At 36.4% G+C, this 25,846-nt stretch overlaps 1 protein-coding gene across 1 annotated transcript in view; it reads left to right on the forward strand.

Annotated features, from left to right (window-relative positions):
• ANO3 (anoctamin 3) overlaps positions 1–25,846 on the forward strand; it is a 401,618-nt gene that overhangs the window by 226,619 nt on the left and 149,153 nt on the right. Inside the window, exon 5 of the mRNA XM_035012465.1 lies at positions 3,770–3,888. Coding sequence (XP_034868356.1) covers positions 3,770–3,888 — 119 coding nt within the window. The remainder of the gene's footprint in view (positions 1–3,769; positions 3,889–25,846) is intronic.

Genomic DNA, 25,846 nt, shown 5'->3' on the forward strand with positions numbered 1-25,846 from the left:
CTCAGGGAGGCCATCCTTAACCACCTTATTTAAAATTGCAAATTGCTGCCCTCCCCTTTATCTCCCTGGCCTCTTTTTTTTTTTTAATTGATCATATCATCATTTAATAGATAGGAGTTATATTAGTTCTTTTCTTAACTTTATCACTGTCAACTTCATGAGGGTAAAGATTTTTGTTCATTTTGATTCCTACTCCCTTCAAAGTAGAATATCTCTGGTACACTGTAGATCTAGCTCAATATATTGATTTAATGAATGAAGTACACCTGATACATATAACAGTTAAATAATTATTAGCAATCCACATGAAAAAAGAAAACAAAACAAAACATTAGTTATAGGAATATTGTATATAAAGTTAGTGTGAGGAAAAAAAATCCAGTATTTAACAAAAGAATACAAACTAAGTTAAGACATTTTTATGCTCAGGAAAAGTAAGTATATGTTAAGTCAGTAAGAGTAGAGATTTCTTGTTTCTGACCTGGGAACACTGTAGGAACCTTGCAAAAGACAAGACAGGAGAGTTAAATTTACATTACAATGACAGGAATTTGCAATCTTGCTAATAGTAAAAGGAAAAAAGAAAGCTATTATTATATACAGAAGAATCCTGTATATTTTCAAGAAAAACAAGAAGAAAGGCAAACATACTTACATTCCTAACAATAAAAGGAAATTTTAAAAATTATGTCACTTATGATCCAGATTTTCCAAACTAACAAGTCCATCTTTTTTTTTTTTCTTTTTAAATTAACTCATCTACTAATGACCAAGTTATGCTAGACTCTGTAGTAAATTAAACACACATGAAAAAGAGATTGAACATGGTCCTGGGATAATTTTGTCTAAATTCAGAAAAATAAAAAGAATCACAAAAAGAAAGGAAGGCAGGAAAGAAGGAAGAGAAGGAGAAAGAAAAGGAGGGGAAAACCAAATGTGATGGAATTCAGGAGAGAAAAGGATCCATTGTATTTGGAGCTTTGAGGCAGGAAGGAGCTGAGGATCTGAAAAGCTTTCATGAAGTTAGTAGTATTTGGCAAGTCTTTCAAAACTGAGCTTTCTTCCAGCAAGATGATGATGTAAGGATGTTCCTGTTCCAGGAATATTTGTGTTACAGGAATTAAAGAGAAAGAAGAGAAACTAAATAAATTAAAATTAAGCTAAACAAAATATAAAAGTCTCTGCCTAGCAAATGTAATCGTGAATGGGATAAGTTTTAAATGAGTAGAAAATTTCTATAAATTGTATTTCTTGTATTTTGTAGTAAATGAGATCTATTAACATAAATTGCATTTTATCTTTTGTAAACATTAAGTTAGTAATCACACAGTTATTAGAGCCTAGAGGAGGACCCTTTGAGACCTTCTTCAAAAACCTCTATTACAGATGAGAAGACAGACTGCCAGGGAAAGCTTTGATGTAGGAATGTAGGACGGGGCAGATTTAGGCTGAGGAATCACAGTACTGTGACCTGCAGGTGGGTGTATGCTCCCAGCAAATGCTGCCCGTTTACCTACTGCTATTTAATCACAAAGGTCTCTTCCAAGCTCTCCAATATCAAAAGGAAGAAAAGGATGGGGAGAGAGAGAGGGAGGGAAAGATAGGGAGACAAGGAGAAAGGTAAGGAAAGAGAGGAGAGATAAAAGGAAAAAAAAGAGAAACTTCTGTGCCTTACAAACCAGCAAGCTGGACATGATGGGGTTTTGGTAACTGATCCAACAAATTAACTCCAAAATTTCAGTTTCTTTCTCATTCATCTGACACCCCACTCAATACAGGTCCAGGTTTTGCATTTTTTTCCTTCCATCTAGACCATTTTTCCTCCAGTTACCTGTGTGACTTACTGCTTCACCTTCCTGCATCTTTGCTCAAATGTTACTACAATTCTCTGTACTAAAATAACATCCTCCTCCCCACCTGTGACACCTCTATCCTTCCTTTCTGCTGTCTATTTTCCAGTGCACTCACCACAAAACATACTTGCTATTTCCTTAATTTGTGTTGTTTATTGTTTTTTTTTCCTTGGACTTGAATGTTCCATGATGGCAGGATTCTGTTTGCTGCTACATTTCTAACTCTTAAAACAATGTCTGGAATATCATAGGTGTTTAATAAATAATCGTTAAATGAATAAAATGTAATCTTCATAAATCGAGGGAAAACATTATAGTATATTCACAAACGTCAGTTTTGGAGTCAGATCTGAATGTGTTTGAGTTCTAGATGCACTCCTTACTGAATTAGTGACTTTGGCATGATACTTAATCTCCATCTGCATTAATTTATTTACTATTAAATGTAGGTAAAAAGCATACCCACATTTGTACAGATGTTATGGGGATTAAAGGAAATAGTACCTGTAAAGTGTCTGGCTCTTAGAATGTACTCAACAACGGTTAACATCAATCAATGTTAGCTATTTTTAATAGATCTGGTTTTTATCCTAAGTGCTTAGAGCATTTTAACATAATTGGAAATTAATAACATACTAAGACATAATATTACTTGTCCAGTCTTAATTCATACCACTGCTAAGATTCTGATACTCTAGCTGTACATGGCATAATATATATTATAGCAGATTTTAAGCATTACTACTAAAAGAAATTACTGCATATATTATAAACAATTTGTTATTCTGTTATAATACTAAGTCAAATGATTGAAATATTTAAAGCATTGTATATGGTTGTCTATGTCAAAATTTATGTTTGATAGGTGTTAACAGATGGAATAAAATAACTCTCCAAAACATTTTCATTTATCTGGAAAAGCTAAATATATACGATTCTGTCTGTGTTTGAATTTGAAGAGGTATTTCTATCATATGGAATACATATTGTATGAAGCACGTCAGCAATTCCTGGTTGTACTTACAGCCCCCATAGACGCTTCTTGTTTTATACTCTTTTGCATTGATTACAGCTTATTGTTCAGATATATTCTTACAAGGTCCTACCATTTTTATAATTCTAAGAGTAATTAATTTTCAGTATTCTCTCCTTGTTTGCAGTTGTAGTTTCATTTCAATCCCTGATATTTTTTAAAGTTTTTTTCTTGTAATTTTTGTGAGAATTGCTTCTATGATTTCTCAGACTTCTGTCACTCTTCAGTCAAATTCACATTTAGAAAACCTTCCAACTTTTAAGAAAACAGATTCTCAAAATTAATACTTTTTAATTAGGCAAATAAATGCTTGGGAATCTATTGAGTTCTTAGAAATACCTTTATCTGGGGCACCTGGGTAGCTCAGTCAGTTGGTGTCTGCCTTTGGCTCAGATCATGATCTCAGGGTCCTAGGATCGAGCTCCATGTTGGGCTCCCTGCTTGGCAGGGAGCCTACTTCTCCAACTCCTTCTGCCACTCCCCCTGTTTGTGCTCTCTCATTCGCTTTCTCCTCTCTCTCAAATAAATAAATAAATAAAATCTTAAAAAAATATCTTTATCTTCACGTTCAAAAGAGATGATGAGTTTGCATAATTCTAATATTATTTTCAAAAAATTTAAGCCCATTAAATAGCAGAGATGCATTTAATTCTTAATGAAAGTTACTGTAGTGTCAGTATTAATCTACTAACAGGGAAGCTTTCGTGTTAGCCCCCCCCTTTTTTTTTCTTTTTTTCCTTACTTTTTGGATGGAGGGGTCATAAGAATGTTATACTTGGTTAAACCTTGGAAAAGCATGAATAAAAGAGAGATTAGTACATTTAAAGAGAGAGAAAAGGAAGAAGGATAAAAGTGGATATAATTTTCTCTTTCTCTTTTCTAGCCCTAGGGAAAGATAAGGATTACATGGATGACTCAGAACATGCTAATTATGACCGATCTCGGCTAATCAAAGACTCTGTTCCCAAAGATAATTCTGAATCCAAGGCAAAATTGTCTAAGGTAATACAAAGTAAACTATCAATAAGTCACTTGAAAGCAGTATTTCTAAAACCTTTCAATTCTTTTCGATATTAATGTATATTTGCTGGAGAGGAGAAGAGGACATGCAGGTTAATATGTATCGTTAAGAACGTAAAGATGAAAAGTTGTCTGTAGACATCATATTCATTTATGTTATCAAACATTTTTTAAAACAATCTGAAATGTAAAATTAACCTTTAGAGGGCTATTACCTCATTTTTTCATACTTTTTGAAAGGCAGCATGATTTCATGAGAGCATGGAATGGACCAAGATTTGAATTCTAGTTCCACTCCTTACTATTTGTGATCATTTGAGCAGGTTAATTAAACTCTCTGAGCATTGTTTTTCTCATCTGTAAAGTTGTATTATGCTATCTGCTTGACAAAATTCTTTGGTGAGTGCCTGAGATAACCGTATGAAAATATTTAGAGCATAGTAAACGCTGACTGTATGGCAGGTTTTTATAACAACCTGGAAGCTGAGCATACCTCATTGAAACTCTAGTTCATCAGCAGATGAGTAACTAAGCTAGAGTTCAGTTTAAAAAAACCCTGGCTGCAGCAATCCCACCATCCCTCAAACAAAATGATTTTGTGGACTCTTCAAAGCATCTGAGTTTAGTCCTTTAATACCAAATACCTTCCCTTTTTGATATGTTCCAAGACAAATTCTGGCTCAGTCCAAACCCACTTTTTTCCCCCCATTATTTCCTATTGATTAAAGTGGGAGTACTTTTGTAAAAGAAATTTGCAGTTTAACCCAGGGAATGACTTAGCTTTCATGTCACTGCATGGCAAATAGTCCCATCCTTGAATATATATTTCTCTAATGTTTGACTTGGTTTGGCTTGGATTAGTTTTGCAAATCCCTTCATTAGTCACCACTGAAACATCAGAGAAGAAATATGGCAGAATTTAAATATTACTCTCATAAATTAGACCAATGTTAATAAAAAGATGTAGGTAGGAATAAATGCTTGTGTAAAATTTCTTCATTCCTCTTTTGTTTTGTTTTGTTAAATGGGGTCAGTATTTTGTAACAATAATTCTTAGATTATTTTTAAAATCAGGGGTTCATCTATCCTCTGTTTACTTCATCTGCCTTCCTGTGTCCATCTGATCAACATGGTGTTTAGAATGTTTCTACTATCTGTAAACCATTGTTCCAAGTCACCTGAGTGAAGGAAGAGTTATCAGAAATATTGAGGAAAAAAACAGATGTTGTTCCTCAAGATGCCCATAGCACCCAATAAGAAGACAACACAGTATGCTTTAAATAATTAGAAAATGAACTAAGATTAAATCAAGTCTGTCTCACCTGCTTCTCTAGAAGCAGCCACCAATGATACCTGCCATGTCATTTCTGTTCAACAGTAGCCATTTCTCAGTCTCACTTTGACTAGACTTGAATTGTAGAATATGAAAGTTAAGAAGAACTTGTTAAAGGACACCTGGGTGGCATAGTCAGTTAAGCAGCCAACTCTTGACTTCAGCTCAGGTCATGATCTCAGGGTTGTGGGATCAAGCCCCAGGTTGAGCTCTGCACTAAGCGGGGAGCCTGCATGAGATTTTCTCTCTGCCTCTGCCTCTCCCCCCCGCTCTCTCTCTCTCTGCCTCTCAAATAAATCTTAAAAAAAAGAATAGTTAAACCTGCATGCCTCCCACCCCCCACCACTCCAGCAACCCTCAGTTTGTTTCCTGAGATTAAGAATTCCTCATATCAGTGAGGTCATATGATACATGTCTTTCTCTGATTGACTTATTTTGGTGGGGGGTGGGAGGGATGGGGTGGCTGGGTGATAGACACTGGGAAGGGTATGTGCTATGGTGAGCACTGTGAATTGTGTAAGACTGTTGAATCACAGACCTGTACCTCTGAAACAAATAATACATTATATGTTAAAAAAAAAAAGAAGAAGATAGCAGGAGGGGAAGAATGAAGGGGGGGAATTGGAGGGGGAGATGAACCATGAGAGACGATGGACTCTGAGAAACAAACTGAGGGTTCTAGAGGGGAGGGGGTGGGAGGATGGGTTAGCCTGGTGATGGGTATCAAAGAGGGCACGTTCTGCATGGAGCACTGGGTGTTAATACGCAAACAATCAATCATGGAACACCACATCAAAAACTAATGATGTAATGTATGGTGATTAACATAACATGATAATAATAATAATAAAAAACCTTGCATGCATGTTTTATTTTTGATGTTAAAATAAGAGAATGGTGTGTGATGATAGTAACAGACCAGTTGTTCAATCCAAGAAATGCCAGTGTAATGTCTTACTGAATTTGCTGAATACATAATTTTCTGCTATTTCACTTCTACTCAAAATTTTTTAAAAAATGTCATGCATCACCTGGATGTTTTTAGACTCACTCTTTTAGCTTCTATTAAAATACGTCCACTTTTATCCTTTCATAGGTTGGAGCACAGCATAAATTCCATTTGAACAAATGGTCTCATGACAAAAAGAAAAAAGTGTTTAAAAGCCAGTAACTGGTTACTTGCTTATCTACAAATGAAGGGCAAAATAATCTGCTTAGAATATGTTATTTGTGTACATTTGTCACAAGAGCAATGACCTATATTTCTACTATTCTAGATATCCTTCCACTTATAAATTTGTCAACCTTCCTCTTACTCCATCCCACCACTAAATGATATGAGTATTTATACTCATATATGTGTGTATATATTAGAGTATATACATTTTAAGATGGAACTTATAAAATTGACAAGATTTCTTCATTTTTGTGCTATAAAACAGCAACTTTCATATTGTTTAAATTAACATGTATTAATATATGTATAAGTTCTGTGGCTGAAGATCTGTACCTCACACATTGTTTGGTTGGGGTAATTGTACTGATTGCGTATTATGCAATGCATTTGATATTTTATTTCTTTACAAAAGTTACTCATTGATAAAGGGATCATTTTAGAGATGACAGAACAAGTTTACAGAGTCAACAGAAAGGGATCAAAAATCTCAGGGGAAAGTGACTGCTAATGTAAACTATATTGTGAGTAATGATAAGTATTGGATTACAGAAAAACAAATGGAGCTTTCCAACAAAATTTGCCATCAGCTATAAACTAGGTTCATAGGAAATAACTCCAAATCCTCCAAGGTAGTATCTTACATTGAATTTATGAGGAAGTCTGTTGAGCTCGTCAACTATAAAAACAAGCAAATCTAGAACTGTATGGAGTGTTTGATTTGTCAACTATTGTGCAAATGTTTCCTGAGTGATCTTGACTCAGCATGGTGAGTTTAAATTTTGATAACATATCCATGGCTTATGAGAATTTAGTAAGCTAAGTATATTTGTAGGGCACTATAGTTTGTTCTAGAATTAATTTTTAGAACAAAGAGCTATACCCTTAGGATATTCTACTTCAAATCATGAACTTTTGGGGGCACCTGGATGGCTCAGTTGGTTAAGCTCTGACTCTTGATTTCAGTTCAGGTCATGATCTCAGTGTCAGGCTCCGTGTCAAGCATGGAGCCTGCTTAAGATTCTCTCTCTCCTTCTGCTCCCCCCCCCCCCCCCCCCCCCCCCCCCCCCCCCCCTCTCACTCTCTCTCTCTAAGAAAAACAAACCAAATCATGAACTTCTGGCATGTTTATACCAAGATACTTTAAGAAGTGAATAGAAATAAGAAGAAAATAAAAACATCTACGATATTGATATCAACTATGATGAAGTAGTATTGAAAAAGTAATAGTAAACAGTAGTAAATATTTATTTTATTTGGAAGCTACTATGTGCAAAACCTGACACTTGTAGAACAGAGAAAGGTGGCACACATAGACGGGTTTTGTTCTCCAGATATTGGGTGCTGTATGGGATGCATGCATATAAAGGGAGAAAGCTAAGAGGCTCTAGAAATGAGAGATGACACAAATTATGGGATCAGTCTAGATTTAGCTAGACTCAGGCTTTCTGGTAGGAGCCATATTTAAATAGCTCAAAGGCACTGTAGTAGATGGAAAATAGGCCACAGTCTTTCTTCTCATATCCACTCTATTTTCAATGAGACATTACAGCATCTCCCATCAAGAGGTAGAATCATTAGGTTGGGGGCGCCTGGGTGGCTCAGTCGTTAAGCGTCTGCCTTCGGCTCAGGTCATGATCCCAGGGTCCTGGGATCGAGCCTCGCATTGGGCTCCCTGCTCGGCGGAGAGCCTGCTTCTCCCTCTCCCTCTGTCTGCCGCTCTGCCTACTTGTGCTCTCTCTATCTCTGTTAAATAAATAAATAAATTAAAATCTTTAAAAAAAAGATATATTTTTTTTTAAGAGAGAGAGAGAGAGAGACAACGAGAGAGGGAACACAAACAGGGGGAGTGGGAAAGGGAGAAGCAGGCTTCCTGCTGAGCAGGGAGCCCTATGCGGCTCATCCCAGGACCCTGCCCAAAGGCAGACGCTTAACGAGTGAGCCACCCAGGAGCCCCTGGACTCAAAAGATCTTGCACTTGCACTCTTTGTCTTGGGATTCTGCCTGCAGCATGTAAACTAGCCTGCTTAAGGATGTGGATCAGAGCCTAGTGAGCAGTTGCCCCAATTGAAGCAGAAATGAGAGAATTCAGTGGCAAAGACCAGGAAACTCAGACCTGTAAAAGTCCAGCTGAGATCAGAACTACCCAGCTGGGCCCAGCTACCCATAGAATCATGATCTAAATAAAAACTGTTCGCTAAAGATTTGTTTCTCGGCAGTAGGAAATGGATGCAGCCATAAATGTTAAAGGATAATGTGTTGGCTGATACCAGCTGATTGTTAACATAAAGTGAATTCTTCCTCAATTACTGAGAAGATTTGAAAAATTGTCCCTGGGTTTTCCAAAACATACTCAGATTGTCCATTTCACTCTACAGAGCCCAAGTATGTTTTAAATGTCATAACCTAGATAACATGGTAGCCTATCTAAAATATTCTGACATTATCTTTAAAAAAAAAAAAAAACAACTCTATTTACAAAAGTGTTTTCTTTGTCATAACATTAAATCAGGGTAGAATTCCAAGATTACCTTCAGTTGAACTATGTGTATATAGTTAGCAATCACAAATACCCACTAAAATAGGTGAAGAACTATTTTTTAAAGGCAAATTTATTTCTTTTTTTACATTTTGACAAAAAGTCTCTGTCACACCTACATGAACAAGAAATTTCAGGAAGCAAATTTGTAATGTAAGAAAAGGAAAAGTTCTATAAATCTGTAGACTGAGACACCTGCTCTGACTGCAGGCAAAGTTCTAGAATAGAGAGGCATTGTTTTTAAAACAGTTTTGGTAAGTATTGCCTTTTTCTGTCTCATTAATATCGAGAGCCTTGTGAATTACAATTAAAGAGAAGATCCTACAGCCATTCAATACACATAATAAAATAAAATTAAAAAAAAAAAAAGATCCTACAGCCAACTGGATGATCCTAGGAAGCAAAATCCCTCTCTCTGTCAAAGAGCCGTGCCATACACACTAGCTGAGGTCTCTACATGTGGGTAGTTTACGGGGAATATTACAGTTAGTTTAGGTGAGAAGGAACAAATCTGTGAAGCAGAACCATGGTTTCTGAAGTGGACATTAATGAAGAATTTCCTGCTGCTACTATCTATCCCTCAGGATGCCGAAAAAAATTGCAGGTGTTACCAATAATGAATGAGTCTGGGAATATGAGTCTATATTCCAAATTACAGTGACTTCTCCTCTTAAAGGATGCTGGGTATCAAAACAGACAGGAAAAAGGTTATGGATCAGGAAAATCTTGACATGAATATTTTAGCAGTTCATTAAATTTAGATTTCAAAGCCATTCAATTTGACTGTGTCAACTGGCTTGGCAGATGATGCTCATCTTTAACTCAACTGGTAGCAGGAATAATTCTCTATTAAGGCTGGAGACACATCGTATGTTGGAGAAGGTGAGAGTGGTCTCCTGCAATATGTACCTTTCACATGGACATTGGCAACTATTTCATGGGCCTCAATGGCTCTTTGCCTTCAAATAATATAGGGGGGGGGTGCCTGGGTGGCTCAGTCGTTAAGCGTCTGCCTTCAGCTCAGGTCATGATCCCAGGGTCCTGGGATCGAGCCCCACATCGGGCTCCCTGCTCGGCGGGAAGCCTGCTTCTCCCTCTCCCACTCCCCCTGCTTGTGTTCCTGCTCTCACTATCTCTCTCTCTGTCAAAAAAATAAATAAAATCTTAAAAAAAAAAAAGTTTAAAAAAATAATAGTAATGTACAGGGATCATTAGTATTCTGAACTTGCGTATTTTTTTCCTAGCAATCGTGAGATAATGATGACTTAAACTATAAATGACTGAACTTAGCCCTATGGGACTGCCTTAACTGACAAGATTATATATGAAGTTAAATGCTAATTATTTGTATTTATTGGGAGAGTCAGTTTCTAAGGAGAATCCTAATATTTATATAACTTTAGGACCTGAAGTAATATTTTTATTTAATAATACCATTGTGGGAAATGGTACCCTAAATATTTAATTTTCATATATATTATGGAATATACAGCAAGTTATCTTGGTCTGTTCATCTTTTTGGCCAGCGCCTTAATAAATTTATTTTTTTTTGCCTCGTATAAGAAGACTTCTTTCCAGCAGTCCAAAAGATGCTTGGTCTTGTCTGCAGAGTCTTTGTCTCGCGTAGAGGAAAGCATTATCCTCCCTGCAACCAGAGGAGGCATCTCCTTTCCTTTTGCCATTTAAGTACTTACTTTGACCATCAGAAGCCTTCCCTAGTAAGTACTGGGGACTTGTGCTACACTAGCTGATTGCTGGTGTAGATTTTACAGAAGATTTAGTATAAGATTTTCTAGAAGCCTTCCACATTAACTGTAGATTGCTTAAACCTAAATGTGGTGTGTGTGTGTGTGTGTGTGTGTGTGTGTGTGTGTGGTGTGCGTCCTGATAAAGGCAGCATTTCACATCAGTGATGAAATATTGGTCTTTCAAACAGTAAAAGTCATTAAGGGGTTAAGCTATTTTTAGATGTCTGCTGAACAGCTTACACCAAAATGAATTATTGAAGAGCTAAATAGTTAATAAACTCAGAATGAATACCTAAATATAAAATAAGCGTTTTTTTTTTCCTAATCACAGAACAGTAAAATGACCTTTCTAAATGGTCTTTTAAAACCCACAATGAAATCGATCATGGAAGCCTTGATAGATTTGACTATTTACATACTAATCAGTGTCAAAGTTACAATAAAGTTAGAGTAAGGGATAAACTTAAGATATGATAATGAACTGACACAGTATAAATTATACAGGCCAAACAATAGTTCATATTCTTATTTTATAAAGATATAATAACATAATTGATAAATACAAGAGTGAAAAAAATTGAAAAGTGGTGCATTTTAACACATAAAACTATTAGCAGTACTAGCAATTGCAGAAATACAAATATCAGCAATGTTTTTTGAACCAAATTAGAAAAGAATTTTGAAAAAATAGTATTGACACTGTAAACTGTTACTTATTATTGCCTGCTGCTGGATGTGTATATTGATCCTCATTTTCTGGAAAACAGTTTATCAATAAGGATTAAAAGCCTTAAAATAATCTTATCTTTTGACCCACTTCTAAGAATTTATCTGGAGAATATAATTAGATGTCAGCCCATAAAATTATGTTTAAGGATATTTCTCACACTGTAGTTTGTGAGGGATTGGGGGTACTAAACACTTAAATGTTTGAGAGTAAAAGGTAAAATTAAAAATAACAATGCTCTCAGATAAGACAATTGAAAGTAAACTTCCAACTAGTTAAGAACGATGGGAAATAGTCATAATGTGTGATTATATAAAGAGGTTGTTATAAAAAGCAACATGTACAGTTTGATATCAATTATATAAAAATATCTCTTATTGAGAAAATATTCAGAATTATACACAACAAATTTTTATAGTGTTTGTCACTGGGTGGTAGAATTCAAATGGCATAAAGCTCATTTCATGTATTCTTAAATTTAAGCCATAGGTATTATCATATTATCCCCATTTTAAAATTTTACACAGCTAATAAATGACTAAGGCAAAATTTGAAAAATAAGATGGTTCTGTTTCTCGAAACTATGTTTCCGCTTGCTACACTAGCAAGACAAGAACAGTTCAGGACCTCATGTTTGCAGTTTGGTAACCATAATAATTAGCATTTCAATTTGTCCCGCTAATATGCCTTAATCACTTATACTCCAGAAGCTTTGTATGCATTATCTTTGTATGCAAACACTTTGTATGCATTATCTCATAACTTCCCATAACTCAGTGAAAGTAGTAGTCTCATTTTAGTAATGAAGAAAATAAAGGTTAAAGATGTTAAGGTTTCTTGTCCAGTCTCTGAGCTAGACAGGAACACAGCTGGATTATAGCATGTCTCTTTGATTCTAGAACCCTGTGCCTTTTCGGACTCCAGTTAACTGACTTACAGTTAACTGTAAGAAGTATACTTACCTATTAATCACACCTTTATAAAACCTTGAAATATTGCTCTGAAGTAGGCAGCTCTGCTTTTTTTTTTTTTTTTAGATTTATTTATTTATTTTAGAGAGAAAGAGTGAGCAAGCTGGGGGAGGGGTGAGGGAGAGAGAATCTTGAAGCAGACTCCCCACTGAGCATGCAGCCCGATGAAGGGCTCTATCCCACAACCCTGAGATCATGACCTGAGCCAAAATCAAGAGGCTGCCCAACCGACTGAGCCACCCAGGCGCCCCTCTTCTTTTTACTGTGTGGCTAACTCACAACATCCCAGAAGTGGATTGACCTGTTTGTAATTTACTTTTGTATCAACAAATAACTAAGTAAAAAGGCAGGAGTTTGTTTCAACTTAATATTACCCAACTTCAGCAAAAGTAGCCACAAGGGAGAAGGTGTATATTCTTTGGGGTTACAGAATAATCAGTGGATGAAATATTTTCAAATGCACCTACCGTATAGAATGGGAACTCCCCTTGTCAATCAGAAAAAAAAACAAAACAAAACAGTTCAACAGCTATGTTTAGAACAGTGGAACAGAGGGCTAGGAAATTAGGACATGGAGACATTTTAATTATGAGAGTAGATTTAGGTGAGGGATGAATTTCATGAGGTTGATGTCTTTAGTGCTATATAGGAAAAGATATGCCTACTTAGGAAGTCTTATTTCATAGCCAGTATAAATAAACAAACAAGATGCACAGATATTTTCTCTCTCCTGACACTAATGTTTAGGTAATAAGATGTATAGGAGCCCTCCTGAATCATCAACTAACTGGTTTTCTCCATGAGAGATCTTTTGCCTAAGCCTCCCTGGAGTACTTAGCTCTAAAATGAGAGCTGCAATAACTTGTCTGCTGACTTTGTGCATCTGTTTATGGGATGTGAAAGTAAACTCAATAAATCAGTGTGTCAGCATACCAGTTAAATGGTTCAGATAATTGTTCTACTTGATATTTATACATTCGATCAATGATAGGCTCACATCAAACCAGTTCTCTGCTTAGACATGAAGGCTGGCAGAGAAGCCACATCAAGACATATCAGATAAAGGGCTAGTGTCCAAAATCTATAAAGAACTTATCAAACTCAATACCCAAAGAACAAATAATCCAATCAAGAAATGGGCAGAAGACATGAACAGACATTTTTCCAAAGAAGACATCCAAATGGCCAACAGACACATGAAAAAGTGCTCAACATCACTCAGTATCAGGGAAATCCAAATCAAACCCTCAATGAGATGCCACCTCACACCAGTCAGAATGGCTAAAATTAACAAGTCAGGAAACGACAGATGTTGGCGGGGATGCAGAGAAAGGGGAACCCTCCTACACTGTTGGTGGGAATGCAAGCTGGTGCAGCCACTCTGGAAAACAGTATGGAGGTTCCTCAAAAAGTTGAAAATAGAGCTACCATATGACCCAGCAATTGCACTACTGGGTATTTACCCCAAAGATACAAATGTAGGGACCCGAAGGGCTCCATGCACCCTGGTGTTTATAGCAGCAATGTCCACAATAGCCAAACTATGGAAAGAGCCTAGATGTCCATCAACAGATGAATGGATAAAGAAGATGTGGTATATAGATATACAATGGAATATTATGCAGCCATCAAAAAACTCCCCAAAACTTGCCATTTGCAACGACGTAGATGGAACTAGAGAGTATTATGCTAAGTGAAATAAGTCAATCTGAGAAAGCATGTATCATTCATATGAGGAATTCTTAATCTCAGGAAACAAACTGAGGGTTGCTGGAGTGGTGGGGGGTGGAAGGGATGGGGTGGCTGGGTGATAGACATTGGGGAGGGTATGTGCTATGGTGAGCGCTGTGAATTGTGTAAGACTGATGAATCACAGACCTGTACTTCTGAAACAAATAATACATTATATGTTTAAAAAAAAAAAAGAAGATAGTAGGTAGGGAAAAATGAAGAGGGGGAAATCGGAGGGGGAGACGAACCATGAGAGACTATGGACTCTGAGAAACAAACTGAGGGCTCTAGAGGGGAGGGGGTGGGGGGATGGGTTAGCCTGGTGATGGGTATTAAGGAGGGCACCTATTGAATGGAGCACTGGGTGTTATATGCAAACAATGAATCATGGAACACTATATCAAAAACTAATGATGTAAAGTATGGTGATTAACATAACATAATAAGATAAAATAAAATAAAAATAAATGAACCATTAAAAAAAACCCTAATGTTATTTGAACACATTTAAAGTCAAATTTACTCATTAATATCCCACCTCCAGCCCCTCCCCTCACCAGGTTATGTGTGTAGCAGAAGGAACACGGGATTGGGAATTGGAACATTAATAATAATAATGCTAATATTAAATAACAATGGCTAATATTTATTAAGGACTTTTCAGAGATTTTGTTGATGATCTCTATTGTTTTAGCCTCACAACACTAAGAAGGTAGAGTCTGTGTTTATTCCCATCTCATAGGTGTGGAAATGGAGGCTCGGAATGACCAAGTGATTTCCCTCTTAATATATGGTTGGGGAAGAAGTGAGCAGGAACTATATAGTGTCCACCACACTGTGAAGCACTGGGCTATGTTGTACAGAGTAGAAGCATGCACAAGGGACTATAGAAGCCACGAGACAAGTGTGTCAGGTAGAGAACAGGTTCACATTACTGGGGAATGAATTATCATATGCGTTAGAGACCATGAATTTTGTGCTTTCCTCAATGTTTTATGCTTAAGAAAGAATACAATGAAACTGAGACGCCTGTGCTCAGATCCTAATAAACTATAAAATACCCGTCCTTTCTGTGCTGTTTCTAGCCCTTCGCTGTCCCAGGTCCTTTTCCTCCATTCCCACCAGCATGCAGACTTCTTAATCTCACCCAGCGAGCCCATCAGAATATGAATATTTTGAGCGGCTGTCACTCTTCTTAAAAGAAAAAACAACAACAAAAATAAAGCTCTGTTGTATTTATTGAATGATTTCTGATGCTGGTGGACTTGTTTTAATTGAGTTGTTGCTGTTGAATTCCTTGCAAGATACAAATGAGTTGGGATCAGGGTCTCAGTCGTGGAAACCTGGATGATTTGATTAATCCCTTGACGTCACAGGCAGTTTAAACACAAAGATTACAATAATCTACCCTTTGTTGTTTAAAGGTTTCAAACTATTGTGTGAGGTTAAAATTTCCTATTTTGTGTCTTACCGGAAAATCAAATTTTAAGCACGTTGATTAATCCGAGGCCATATCAAGGGAGTGGCTGTTTCTTCAGTGTCTTGTCAGTCCCAATTACAAGCTGTCCTGTGGAGGCTTTCTTGACAGAAATAAATGTAATCCTCTGTTGCATCTCACCATGTGAATGTTAACCCAGAGGGGGACAAAAATGTTCAATTTTATTTATTTATTTTTAGATAAAAGTTACTTCTATTGCTTTCAGATTACAATCACTTCATTATATGCAGCCCAGAGCCAATATGATGCATATTGTCAAGTTTAATGGATGCAGGATTTTTCAGAAACCACAAAGGTTTCTATTGTACCTTTCTGCCATGAACTAGAAAATAGGCAAATTTCCTTGAAAGTCTGGAAAAAAAAAAAAAAGGAAATCCTAGTGAACACCATTCAGCTATCAAAAACATTTCCTGGCTCACCAATAAAAAAGTTAGTTTTCTTTGCCAGACCACTATTATTCAGACTGAAACATACCTCCTACCTTTTATGTTAATCTGCCCAACTCATTCAAATAACATAAGAAGGTGCAATAGATTCTTAAAAATTGACAGTAAAATTATCAAAATGTCACTGACATTATATGACTAAATGCCACTTAGGTGAATCATCCATAGAAACTATTAACCAATGACACAGGAAGGCATCCCTCAAACCCCACCTCTAGGCAACCCTCTTAAATCAATCAAAAAAAAAAAAAAAAAAAAACAGAAAAGAAAGAAAAAAACCGATGAGAAGTTCTTATAAAGAGATGAGTTGTCTTTTTTTTTTTTTTTAATCATTATGCAGACTCAGGCATTTAAAGAGTTGTCTAAAAACCCTCCAGTCAAATGCTTTGTGCAGCATTCAATATGTAACACTCTAGCTAATGGAAAAAAAGCAGGCAGTGGAAGGGAGAACTTTTTGTTGTCATGCTGAAGAGTGCTTTAAAGAAGATAGTCATTTGCAATTCTGTTGTCAGCAATGAAGGATTCCAAATGCAGCTGAACCCAGAATTCTGACCGTGGTATGTTTCAAAGTACATCCATCTAGGAATTCTATATTACTTTTCTGTTTCCTTAAAACTATGTAGAGAAGCCAATTAAGAATAACTGATATTGGTTTCAGAATGGGGGATGAGTGTATCTCTTATTTCAAAATATTAGAAATGCATTTTTAAAAATAAGAAATATATGATCTAAATTGTTATATTGTGATCATCTGTGTTTATCTTGCATGTAAAACAAATGGCACCTCCCTGAAGTTCTGATTATTTTTAAATGCATTTGATTATTGGTTTTATTGAAATCGTTACAAATTCTACTGTAAAATTAATTCTTCATTCAAGAATATATAAAATACAATTATTTATAGAAGTATGTATTTTTAAAATGTTATTATGAAATTATTTTTATACAAGGTATTTTAGTAAATAATTTCAGTCAAAATAGAAAATCTGAGAAAAACAACTGAATTTAAAGAAGCATAACTCGTAGCATAACATGTTAAAGTAAACAAGTGACACAGCTGTGGAAGTCACTGTGATTTAAGCTATGGAACAAAATGTTTCAACCGGCTTGCTTTACTTTCTCATGGTTTTAAAGGTGGTAAAATTATTATTGCTTCCATTCTAGAGGCTTCATTTTAATTTCTTTGTTTAAAAATATTAACTGCTCCCCTTTGGAGATCAGAGGTTCAGTTTCTAAATCTGCATTTATGGTTAGATCACTTAAAATGGATATGGTAATAAATGTTCTTTAAGAAAAAGTAAGTACTTAAAAGAGTCCTTATATAGTATTTAAAATATAAAAATCAGTGAACAGGACAGGTATACTCAAATATATTCTCTGTGGAAGTAAATTACTAAGATGATGTTTAAAGCTCACATATTTTAAAAATGTTTATTTCATTGAGAACCCACCAGAAATCATAATCTATGCTTCATCAGAGACTGTTCTACTTAGAAGGGCTTGGCTTTTGGTTTTCTTTAGCTGAACCAGAAAACCTTTGATTTTGAGTAAATAAAAGTGGTTGGAGAGAGAATAATAGAAGATAGCCTAAAAAGCAGCACTTAGTGCAATGCTTATCACATTATAGAAATGCAATCAGTATTTTGTTTCTCTCCTTTTTAGTTCCTTCGTAACTTTTTAAAAGAATATTTACACTTGCTTCATAATTTTGACTTTCAGTGGATACATACATCTTATTGTATGGTATTCAAAGCCACATTTTATCCACTTATGCAGGTCAGATAACTCAGGTGTTTGGAATCCAGTCTGAAGTCTTGTCTTCAATGATTAATTTTTGATCTTTTCTGTGACCCCATTGATACTGTGTTGCTCAATGAGCCAGCTCTATTTTATAGGACACTCCAAATGTGAAAACCTAATGATTCCCCTTAAGTAAAGTAACTAAAATCACCATGGCAAATTTCAACTCAAAGGCAAAGTGTCAGATAAATCATCGAGATCAATTCATTGTTTGAACCATCTTGAGAGAAGTAGGAAATGCAAATGTTCCATAATTATACCTGAATTTAACTGAATTAATACTCAACCATCAGTATGAAAGTAGCTTTATATTTGAAGACTCTTTTCAGGAAAGAGTATGTGCTGCATAATTATACTTCATATTCACAAGAAATATGCATGTTTTACTATCTTAAAAGCAAATTTATAAGTAGAACTATCACTAATTATTAGATTAAAATATATAAAAAATTTCTTTTGGGGACATTTTTTTCTTTGATAAAATGAGAGACTACATTTAGTGATATGTAAGTGATATACTGTATATCACTAGACCTCACATTCTAAGAAATTTTGGCTGCAGCCACTTCTAAACAAAGTAGGTATGTTTTTTATTCTAACAAGATACCTTACAGCAGTTGTTGTCAGACTGAGAATAGCAGAATCACTTGTAGGGCTTGTTAAAAAAACGAACAGATGACCAGCCTCTACCCGCAGAGCTTCCAGTAACAATAATTCCAGGTGAAGCCTGATAATTTGCATTTCTAACAAGTTCTCAGATGATGTTGATGCTCCTGGTGCTGGCCCTACATTTGAGAATGACTGGTTCAAATTTTCTCTTAGCCTTTCCAGTGGACTCTGCATTTTGGGAGCCTACCATGTGCCAGACTCTATACTTAGACTGGATATACATTCGTGAATAAAAGAGGCAAAATCTCTATGCTGGCAAAGTTTGTAGTCTAGTGGAGGAATCAGAAAATAAATAAGTAAACCAACCCAAATATCTGTTTACAAGTTGTCGTTAAGTGGGTCTTTAGTAGAAGAAGGGGAGCTACTTGGGGCAATCTCTCAGAAGAGATTAAAGACAGGAAATGAAAGAGGGGAGGTCAGCTGAGGAGGGAAGAGTGGGAGAAAGAGGCATTCCCGGCAGAGTGCCCTCAAGGAGGGCCTTGGGGTGGGAAAGAGCTTGGTGTGTTTGAGAAACTGATATGTGGCCTGTGTGGCAGGAACACAGAGACTGAACACCAGGATGGCCGAAATGAGAGGAGAGAGAGAGGTAAGCAAGCGCAATGCTGTAAAGGCTTGTGATGGGGAGTTTGGATTTTATTCTCACTTTGAAGGGTTTTGAACAGATGTCTGTTTTCATGACATCACTGTATACATGAGGGTGGGGGAACAATGGTGGAAAGTGGGGATGATATTACAGCATTCCAGCCGGAAGAGGACTATGCTTTAGCTGGGAGTGGTTGCAGTTGAGCTGGGTGCATCAGTTTCTAATACCAAAATGTGGAAACCACTTAGATATCTAACCACAGAGATGACAATTATTTAAAAAATCACTTTGAGGTTGATTATAATGACATGGAAATGTGTCAAGGAAATAAAAAAAGAAAGCAGTTTTGAAAGCAAAATTATAATTGTGTGTGTGTGTGAGACCAATTATAATAGTAAGATTACAGGTGATTTTTATTCCCTTTATTTTTTATGCAGTATGAAAAGAGGCCCATTATAAAATTCCTAAATTCAAAAATTTAATGAGAAAGAAAAAACTATGACTTTGAGAAGGCAATCATAATTTGAATGATTAATTAAGTCAGTTGTGGTGTGTGTGTGTGCGTGTGTGTGTGTGTGTGTGCATGCACACGGACACATTCCAGACACGATGCAAAGTATAGTGGATACAAAATGAATAAAATCTAGTTCTTGTCCTCAAAAAGTTTGCAGTTTATTGGATAATAGGGAAATAAGAGCAATGGGTCTCAAACGTTAGAGTAAGAATTATCTTTTATGCTGTTCGACAGCTCTTCCAGGTACCAATTGCTCCTATCACAAACACCCTAATAAATCTTGAATATACTCTCCTTTTTCCATACCCCTTGCCTTTGCATGTAGAGTTTTCTTCCCCTCTTCCCATTCATTTTTTCAGGAATCGAATCACATACTATTTTTAAATACGTTTTTAAAGAGGAGTTACAGGTTTGCAACAGAATTAAGCAGGAGATGAGATTTCCTGTACCTCCTGTGCCCCTGCATGTATAGCTTCTCCCACTGTCGACATCACTCACCAAAATGTACATTTTTTACCAAGGATGAACCTGTATTGACCCATCATGATCATCAAGTCCATAGTTTACGGTTCACTCTTGGTGGTGTACAGTCTATGGGTGTGGACAAATGTTTAATGACATGTAGCCATCATTATAATATCATACAGAACTCTTACTTCCCTAAAAATCCCTTTTGCTCTGCCTATTCATCCCTCCCCACTTCCAAGCCCTTCCCCCAACCTATACAGCACCACTGATCTTTTTATTCATGTTTTTATTGTTTGCATAGCTGTGTCTCTTCCACAGTGTCATATAGTTGGGATTATACAGTACATCGTCTTTTCAGATTGGCTTCTTTCACTTAGTAATACCCATTTAAGGATCCTCTATGTCTTTTCACAGCTTTATCACTCATTTACTTGTAGTGCTGGATAATATTCCATTGTGTGGATGTACCAGAGTTTAGTTATCCCTTCACTTACTGAAGGATGTCTTGGTTGCTTCCAAGTTTTGGCAATTATGACTAAAGCTGCTCTCAATGTCCATAGCAGGTTTTTGTGTGGACATAGGTTTTTAGCTCCTTTGGGTAAATACCAAGGAGAACAATTTCTGGATCACACAGTAAGAGTATGTTTAGTTTTGTACGAAACCCCCAAACTGCCTTCCAAAGTGGCTATTTTGCATGCCCACCAACAATGAGTGAGAGCTTCTGTTGCTCCACATCCTTGCCAGCATTTGCAGTTTTCGGTGTTTTGGGTTTTGCCATTCTAATAAGATGTGTAGTGGTAACTCGTTGTTCTGATTTTCATTTCCCTGATGACATATGATGTGGAGTATCTTTTCATATGTGTAGTTGTCATTTTTACGTATTCCTTGGTGAGGTGTCTGTTAAATGATCACATACCATTTTTTAATTGGGTTTTTTTATCATTGAGTTTTAAGAGTTCTTTGTTTATTTTAGATAAGTCCTTTATCAGATGTGTCATTTGAGAATACTTTCTCCCAGTCTGTGGCTTGTCTTTCCTTCTTTTGATACTGTATTTCCCAGAGCAGAAACTTAATGAAGTTCTGCTTATAAATTATTTCTTTCATGGATCGTGTCTTTGGTGTTATATCTATAAAGGTATCACCATATTCAAAGTCATGTAAGGTTTCTCCTGTGTTACCATCTAGGAGTTTTATAGTTTTATGTGCTACTTTTAGGCCTATGATCCATTTTGAATTATTTTTGTGAAGAATGTAGGTCTATGTCTGGTGGCGGCTTCTTCTTCTTCTCCTCCTCCTCCTCTTCCTCCTTCTTCTTCTTTTGCATTTGGGTGTTTAGTTGTTCCAGCAACATTTGTTGAAGAGAACATATCCCTTCTGAATAAAGATGTGTTCTCTTTGTCTGGATAGTCCCTTTATCTTTGCTCTCATGGCACTTGTACTCACCCCTCTTATAGCACAAATAACGCCAAATTGTAATTATTTGTTCCTGCCATTTGTTTACCTGACTAAATTACTCTCTCTTGAAGGGTGAGGATCATGGATTATTTTTCTTTGTAATTACATTACACCTTGCACAGAGCCTGACTCATAACAGGAACTCACGATAAACTTGTCAAATGAGTGAATGCGAAAGAGAATATTAGAACTTTAGGTGGAATAAAGTTATTAGTGGCTTTCAAGAGTTAAGATAAAGTTTATGGAGAAGAGGAAATCAAGCGTGTCTTCAGATAAAAATTTTTGAGTATTTTTGCTTCTAGGAATTTGTATTAATAAAACACTTAGAGATATTAACAGAGATACAAGAACAAGGATATTCATTACATCATTATGAATCATAGCGAAGGATAATTTAGCAAAACAAGCCAAAATATCCTTCAGTTGAATGTAGATAAATAATGATCTAACCATAAAACTGAATAGTGTTCAGCTATTTAACGCCATTTGGCTGTTAAACAGTGCAATAAGACACAGCCAGCCTGAACCACTGGTCCTCAAGTGGGCCGATGGCACAACAAAAAACATGGGAATATAAAATTGAGGTATTTTCCAGCCTTGGTTCTGGGATTACCTGACCCAGCGGATCTAGTCCACACAAGCTGCTGAGACTACAAAGCCATGGACTCCCTGAAGAGCTAGGAAAATTTTAGGGAACCCCAGTATCATGGACCCTTAATCTCATGTGTTCTTTGCACTAAAGCAAAATGAAAATAACCCATGACTCTTACCTGGAACAGATTTTGTTTTTGGCCTAACTCAAATGAAATAAGATACAATTTTATATGTTGATGTAAAGATGTCCAATGGACTTTTCCTGTTGTTTACCCAAACATCACTTCCTTTGTGGTTCAAGTGGAACCAACCCTCTTTCCTTACCCTAAAATTGCCAATCAGAATTCTCCATCCTCTTGATTATAAATACAGGGATATATAAGGACAAGATCCTCAAGCTGCATTCCTCTATGGGATGTTCTCCAAGAGCTATAAGGAAAGATACTCCCTCCCCAACTAGAGGAAGAAAGTTATTTTTAAAAAGGGAAGGGATGAGACAAACAGAAAAACAGAAACAAAAACAAAAACAATTAAGAGACAGAGAAAATACGTAATAATAGAGTGAGAATTTTGACAACTGCATTTGAATCTCCAGAACCAGATGTTTTTGAAGTTAACTAGCTCTACTCCTGGACTTTTTAGAGGTAGAGAGTTGAATAATTTTTCCAGGGTGAGCAGAAAAAGCCTTTTGTAGTTAGAGGAAGTTACAGTTGTCTGATTTGTGCTGGATTTCTGTCATTTGGAACCGAAAAAGTCCTGATTGAAAAAGTGATAGTTATGATATCCTATTGAGTAAGAACAGATTTTATAACACTATGTATAAAATTCTGTGTGCATGCCTGTGTTATATATTGCATTGTATATATCATATAAATATATGCACCCACACACGAACAGTTACATCTATATTTGGGGGGAGAAAGAGGAAAGAATGAGAAACGTTACTCTGAACTTTTACTGACAATTATCCTTGAGCTGTTATTTCTAGCAATACTTGCTCTATTTTGTACTGATCATACATATTATTGGAAAAAAAAGGCAAAGTCAGGAAAAAAAAGAGAATTGGAAAGAGCCATTGTTAAGAGCAGAGGGAGGATTGGAACCATTGGAAGGGCAGCATGAGACAAAGTTTGGAGTCTGGACTAGATCATGTATATGCAGCAGGCCAGGCCAGAGACACACCTGGCTGTAGCACCTTGTGTGGGGAGAAATGGGCTATGGAAAGACTGCGCATGTGGGGGCAACACGGATGCATGTAACACATCTTATTCAGGAGCGTCTAGGGCCTCACACCCTTGAACTCAAATCTTTGTGACATCCTGCTGTCTTACATCGCCCTTACACTGCTGGATTGGAGTCAGTTGACGGAGCAGCTGCTGGGTGGACTCAGACATCATCAAAGCGAACTGGGGCTATGTTACTACTTAACGGATGGTTAAGTTTATGGAATAGACCCCTGTTTGATTCTGAAGGGTAAATACGGCATTCAAAGATCTTTTGTTGATGATATCAGGATGTTGATCTTTTATATGCCTGAGAGGAGTAGTAAGCAAAAAATAAGAATTAAAATAATAACAGAAATTATAGAAGTGATTGACGGATAATATGCACCAAAGTGTACGTAGGGCTTTGTATAATAAAAATCTGTGGATAGATATGATTCTTAGCACATTTTATAGATATATGCATTTCAATATAAGAATAGTTAAGAGGGGCGCGTGGGTGGCTCAGTTGGTTAAGCAACTGCCTTCGGCTCAGGTCATGATCCTGGAGTCCCGGGATCGAGTTCCGCATCGGGCTTCCCGCTCGGCAGGGAGTCTGCTTCTCCCTCTGACCCTCCTCCCTCTCATGCTCCCTGTCTCTCATTCTCTCTGTCTCAAATAAATAAATAAAATCTTTAAAAAAAAAAAAAAGAATAGTTAAGAACTTGGCTCTTGGACTTAGGACACATGAGTTTGGATCTTGATGATGCCTCTTAGAAACTGCATTGGAAAAAGTGTTAAATTCACTGCACCTCAGATTTCTTCTCTCTAAGATAAAGTGGGGGAATGATAGCAGTCAGTATACCTACCTCTTAGGGTATTTGTGAGGAATGAATGAATATTCATTTAAAAAGTTAGAATTGTGTTGGCACAAAGTAATTGCTCAATAAGAAAAAAGTATTCATGTTATTATGGATAGGGAAATTGAAGACTTGAGAGATTAAATACTGGTCCAAGGACACACAGTCATAATGAGTGCAAGGCTGGCCTTATCCCTTTGGTGGTCTGATTCCAGGCTAAGAATGAGAGGGAGATTGGGATTAGGGAAAGAAAAAATCTAGAAGGAGGAGGCGGGTGTTTAGAAGTTTTAGGAATATAGGAGAAAAAGAGAAAAGAAAAACTAAGAAAAAAAATGATCTTGGAGAAGAGATTTGTCTAATGAAGTGTGTTGTGCTGTGAAACATCTCATTTTCCTCTACACTGTAGGTGACAAGTTATGCTTTGTTTACTAATGCTCTCCACAAGTGGAATTTTGTGAGGAGGGGTGGGGAGAGAAGTAAAGAAGAGGATGAGGGAAGTTCATAAACGCTATATGTTGTATGTGTATAACCTAAGAAAATAGATCTAGCATGTTGAACCTGGAAGGCTAGTTTCTCCCTGTACCACCAAACAAATGGTTACAAACCTTTGAAGGGCCTTGATAATGTCTAGGTGGGGCCTTGTTGATAAAATTTATCTTCAAGTATTTGATGGAAATGGAAGGTAGAGAATGAAATAAGGCACCTGAGAAAATGGGGTATGTGAAATCGAGAAGGCAAAGAGGGGGAAGAAGACCTGTAAAGAAAACAGGAATCTGTTGTTGCTCTGAGAAACTTATAAAAGGCAAACACAACCTAAGAAATATATTTAAAAGATTAAAGTACACATATAAAAGATTAAAATGTGTTCAGTTCTCTCCTCCTGCTGAGCACCTCTTGGATCGTGGAGCTTCTGGGGATTATGCTTGTCACTTGGGATTGATTTTGTAGAATACTTATAAATCTGCTTTTTTATCTTTCATTTTCTCACTAAGAAGCAAGTTGAATACAGCTGTCTTATAGATGCATCTAAGAAAACATCCTACTCAGAAATTATCTGACTTCAGATGTTTTCATAGCTGTATATAAGGAAAATTCATGTATGTATTTAATTGGGTTCCATTTGTGTGTGTTCCATTATATTGTCTAAAATATATTTAACATTGTCTTTTTAAATTAAAAATGTGTACATCAATAAAGCCAATACTTTTTAGGAAATTTATTTTTTAAAAAGGTGAGGAGGGGGTAATGCCTGGGTGGCTCAGTCGTTTAAGCATCTGCCTTTGGCTCAGGTCATGATCCCAGGGTCCTGGGATCAAGTTCTGCATTGGGCTCCTTGCTCAGTGGGGAGTCTGCTTCTCCCTCTGCCTCTGCCTGCTCTGCCTGCCATTCCCCCTGCTTGTGATCTCTCTCTCTGACAAATAAATAAATAAAATCTTAGAAAAAAAATTCTTAAAAATCTAAAAAAAAAAAAAATAGGCAAGGAGGATTAAATGGTTAAAAGAGAATGCTTTTAGGATTCCTAAATCAAAGTCTCTGGATTTGCCATTATCTGTAACTGCGTTTATGCTTTCCTTTATGGTGCCTCTGCATTGGAAAGCAATATTTTCAAAAATCGCAAACGCTTGACA

Source organism: Mirounga leonina, unplaced genomic scaffold (assembly GCF_011800145.1).
Source record: "Mirounga leonina isolate KUSES-001 unplaced genomic scaffold, KU_Mleo_1.0 Mir_166, whole genome shotgun sequence".
NCBI classification, from domain to species: Eukaryota; Metazoa; Chordata; class Mammalia; order Carnivora; family Phocidae; genus Mirounga; species Mirounga leonina.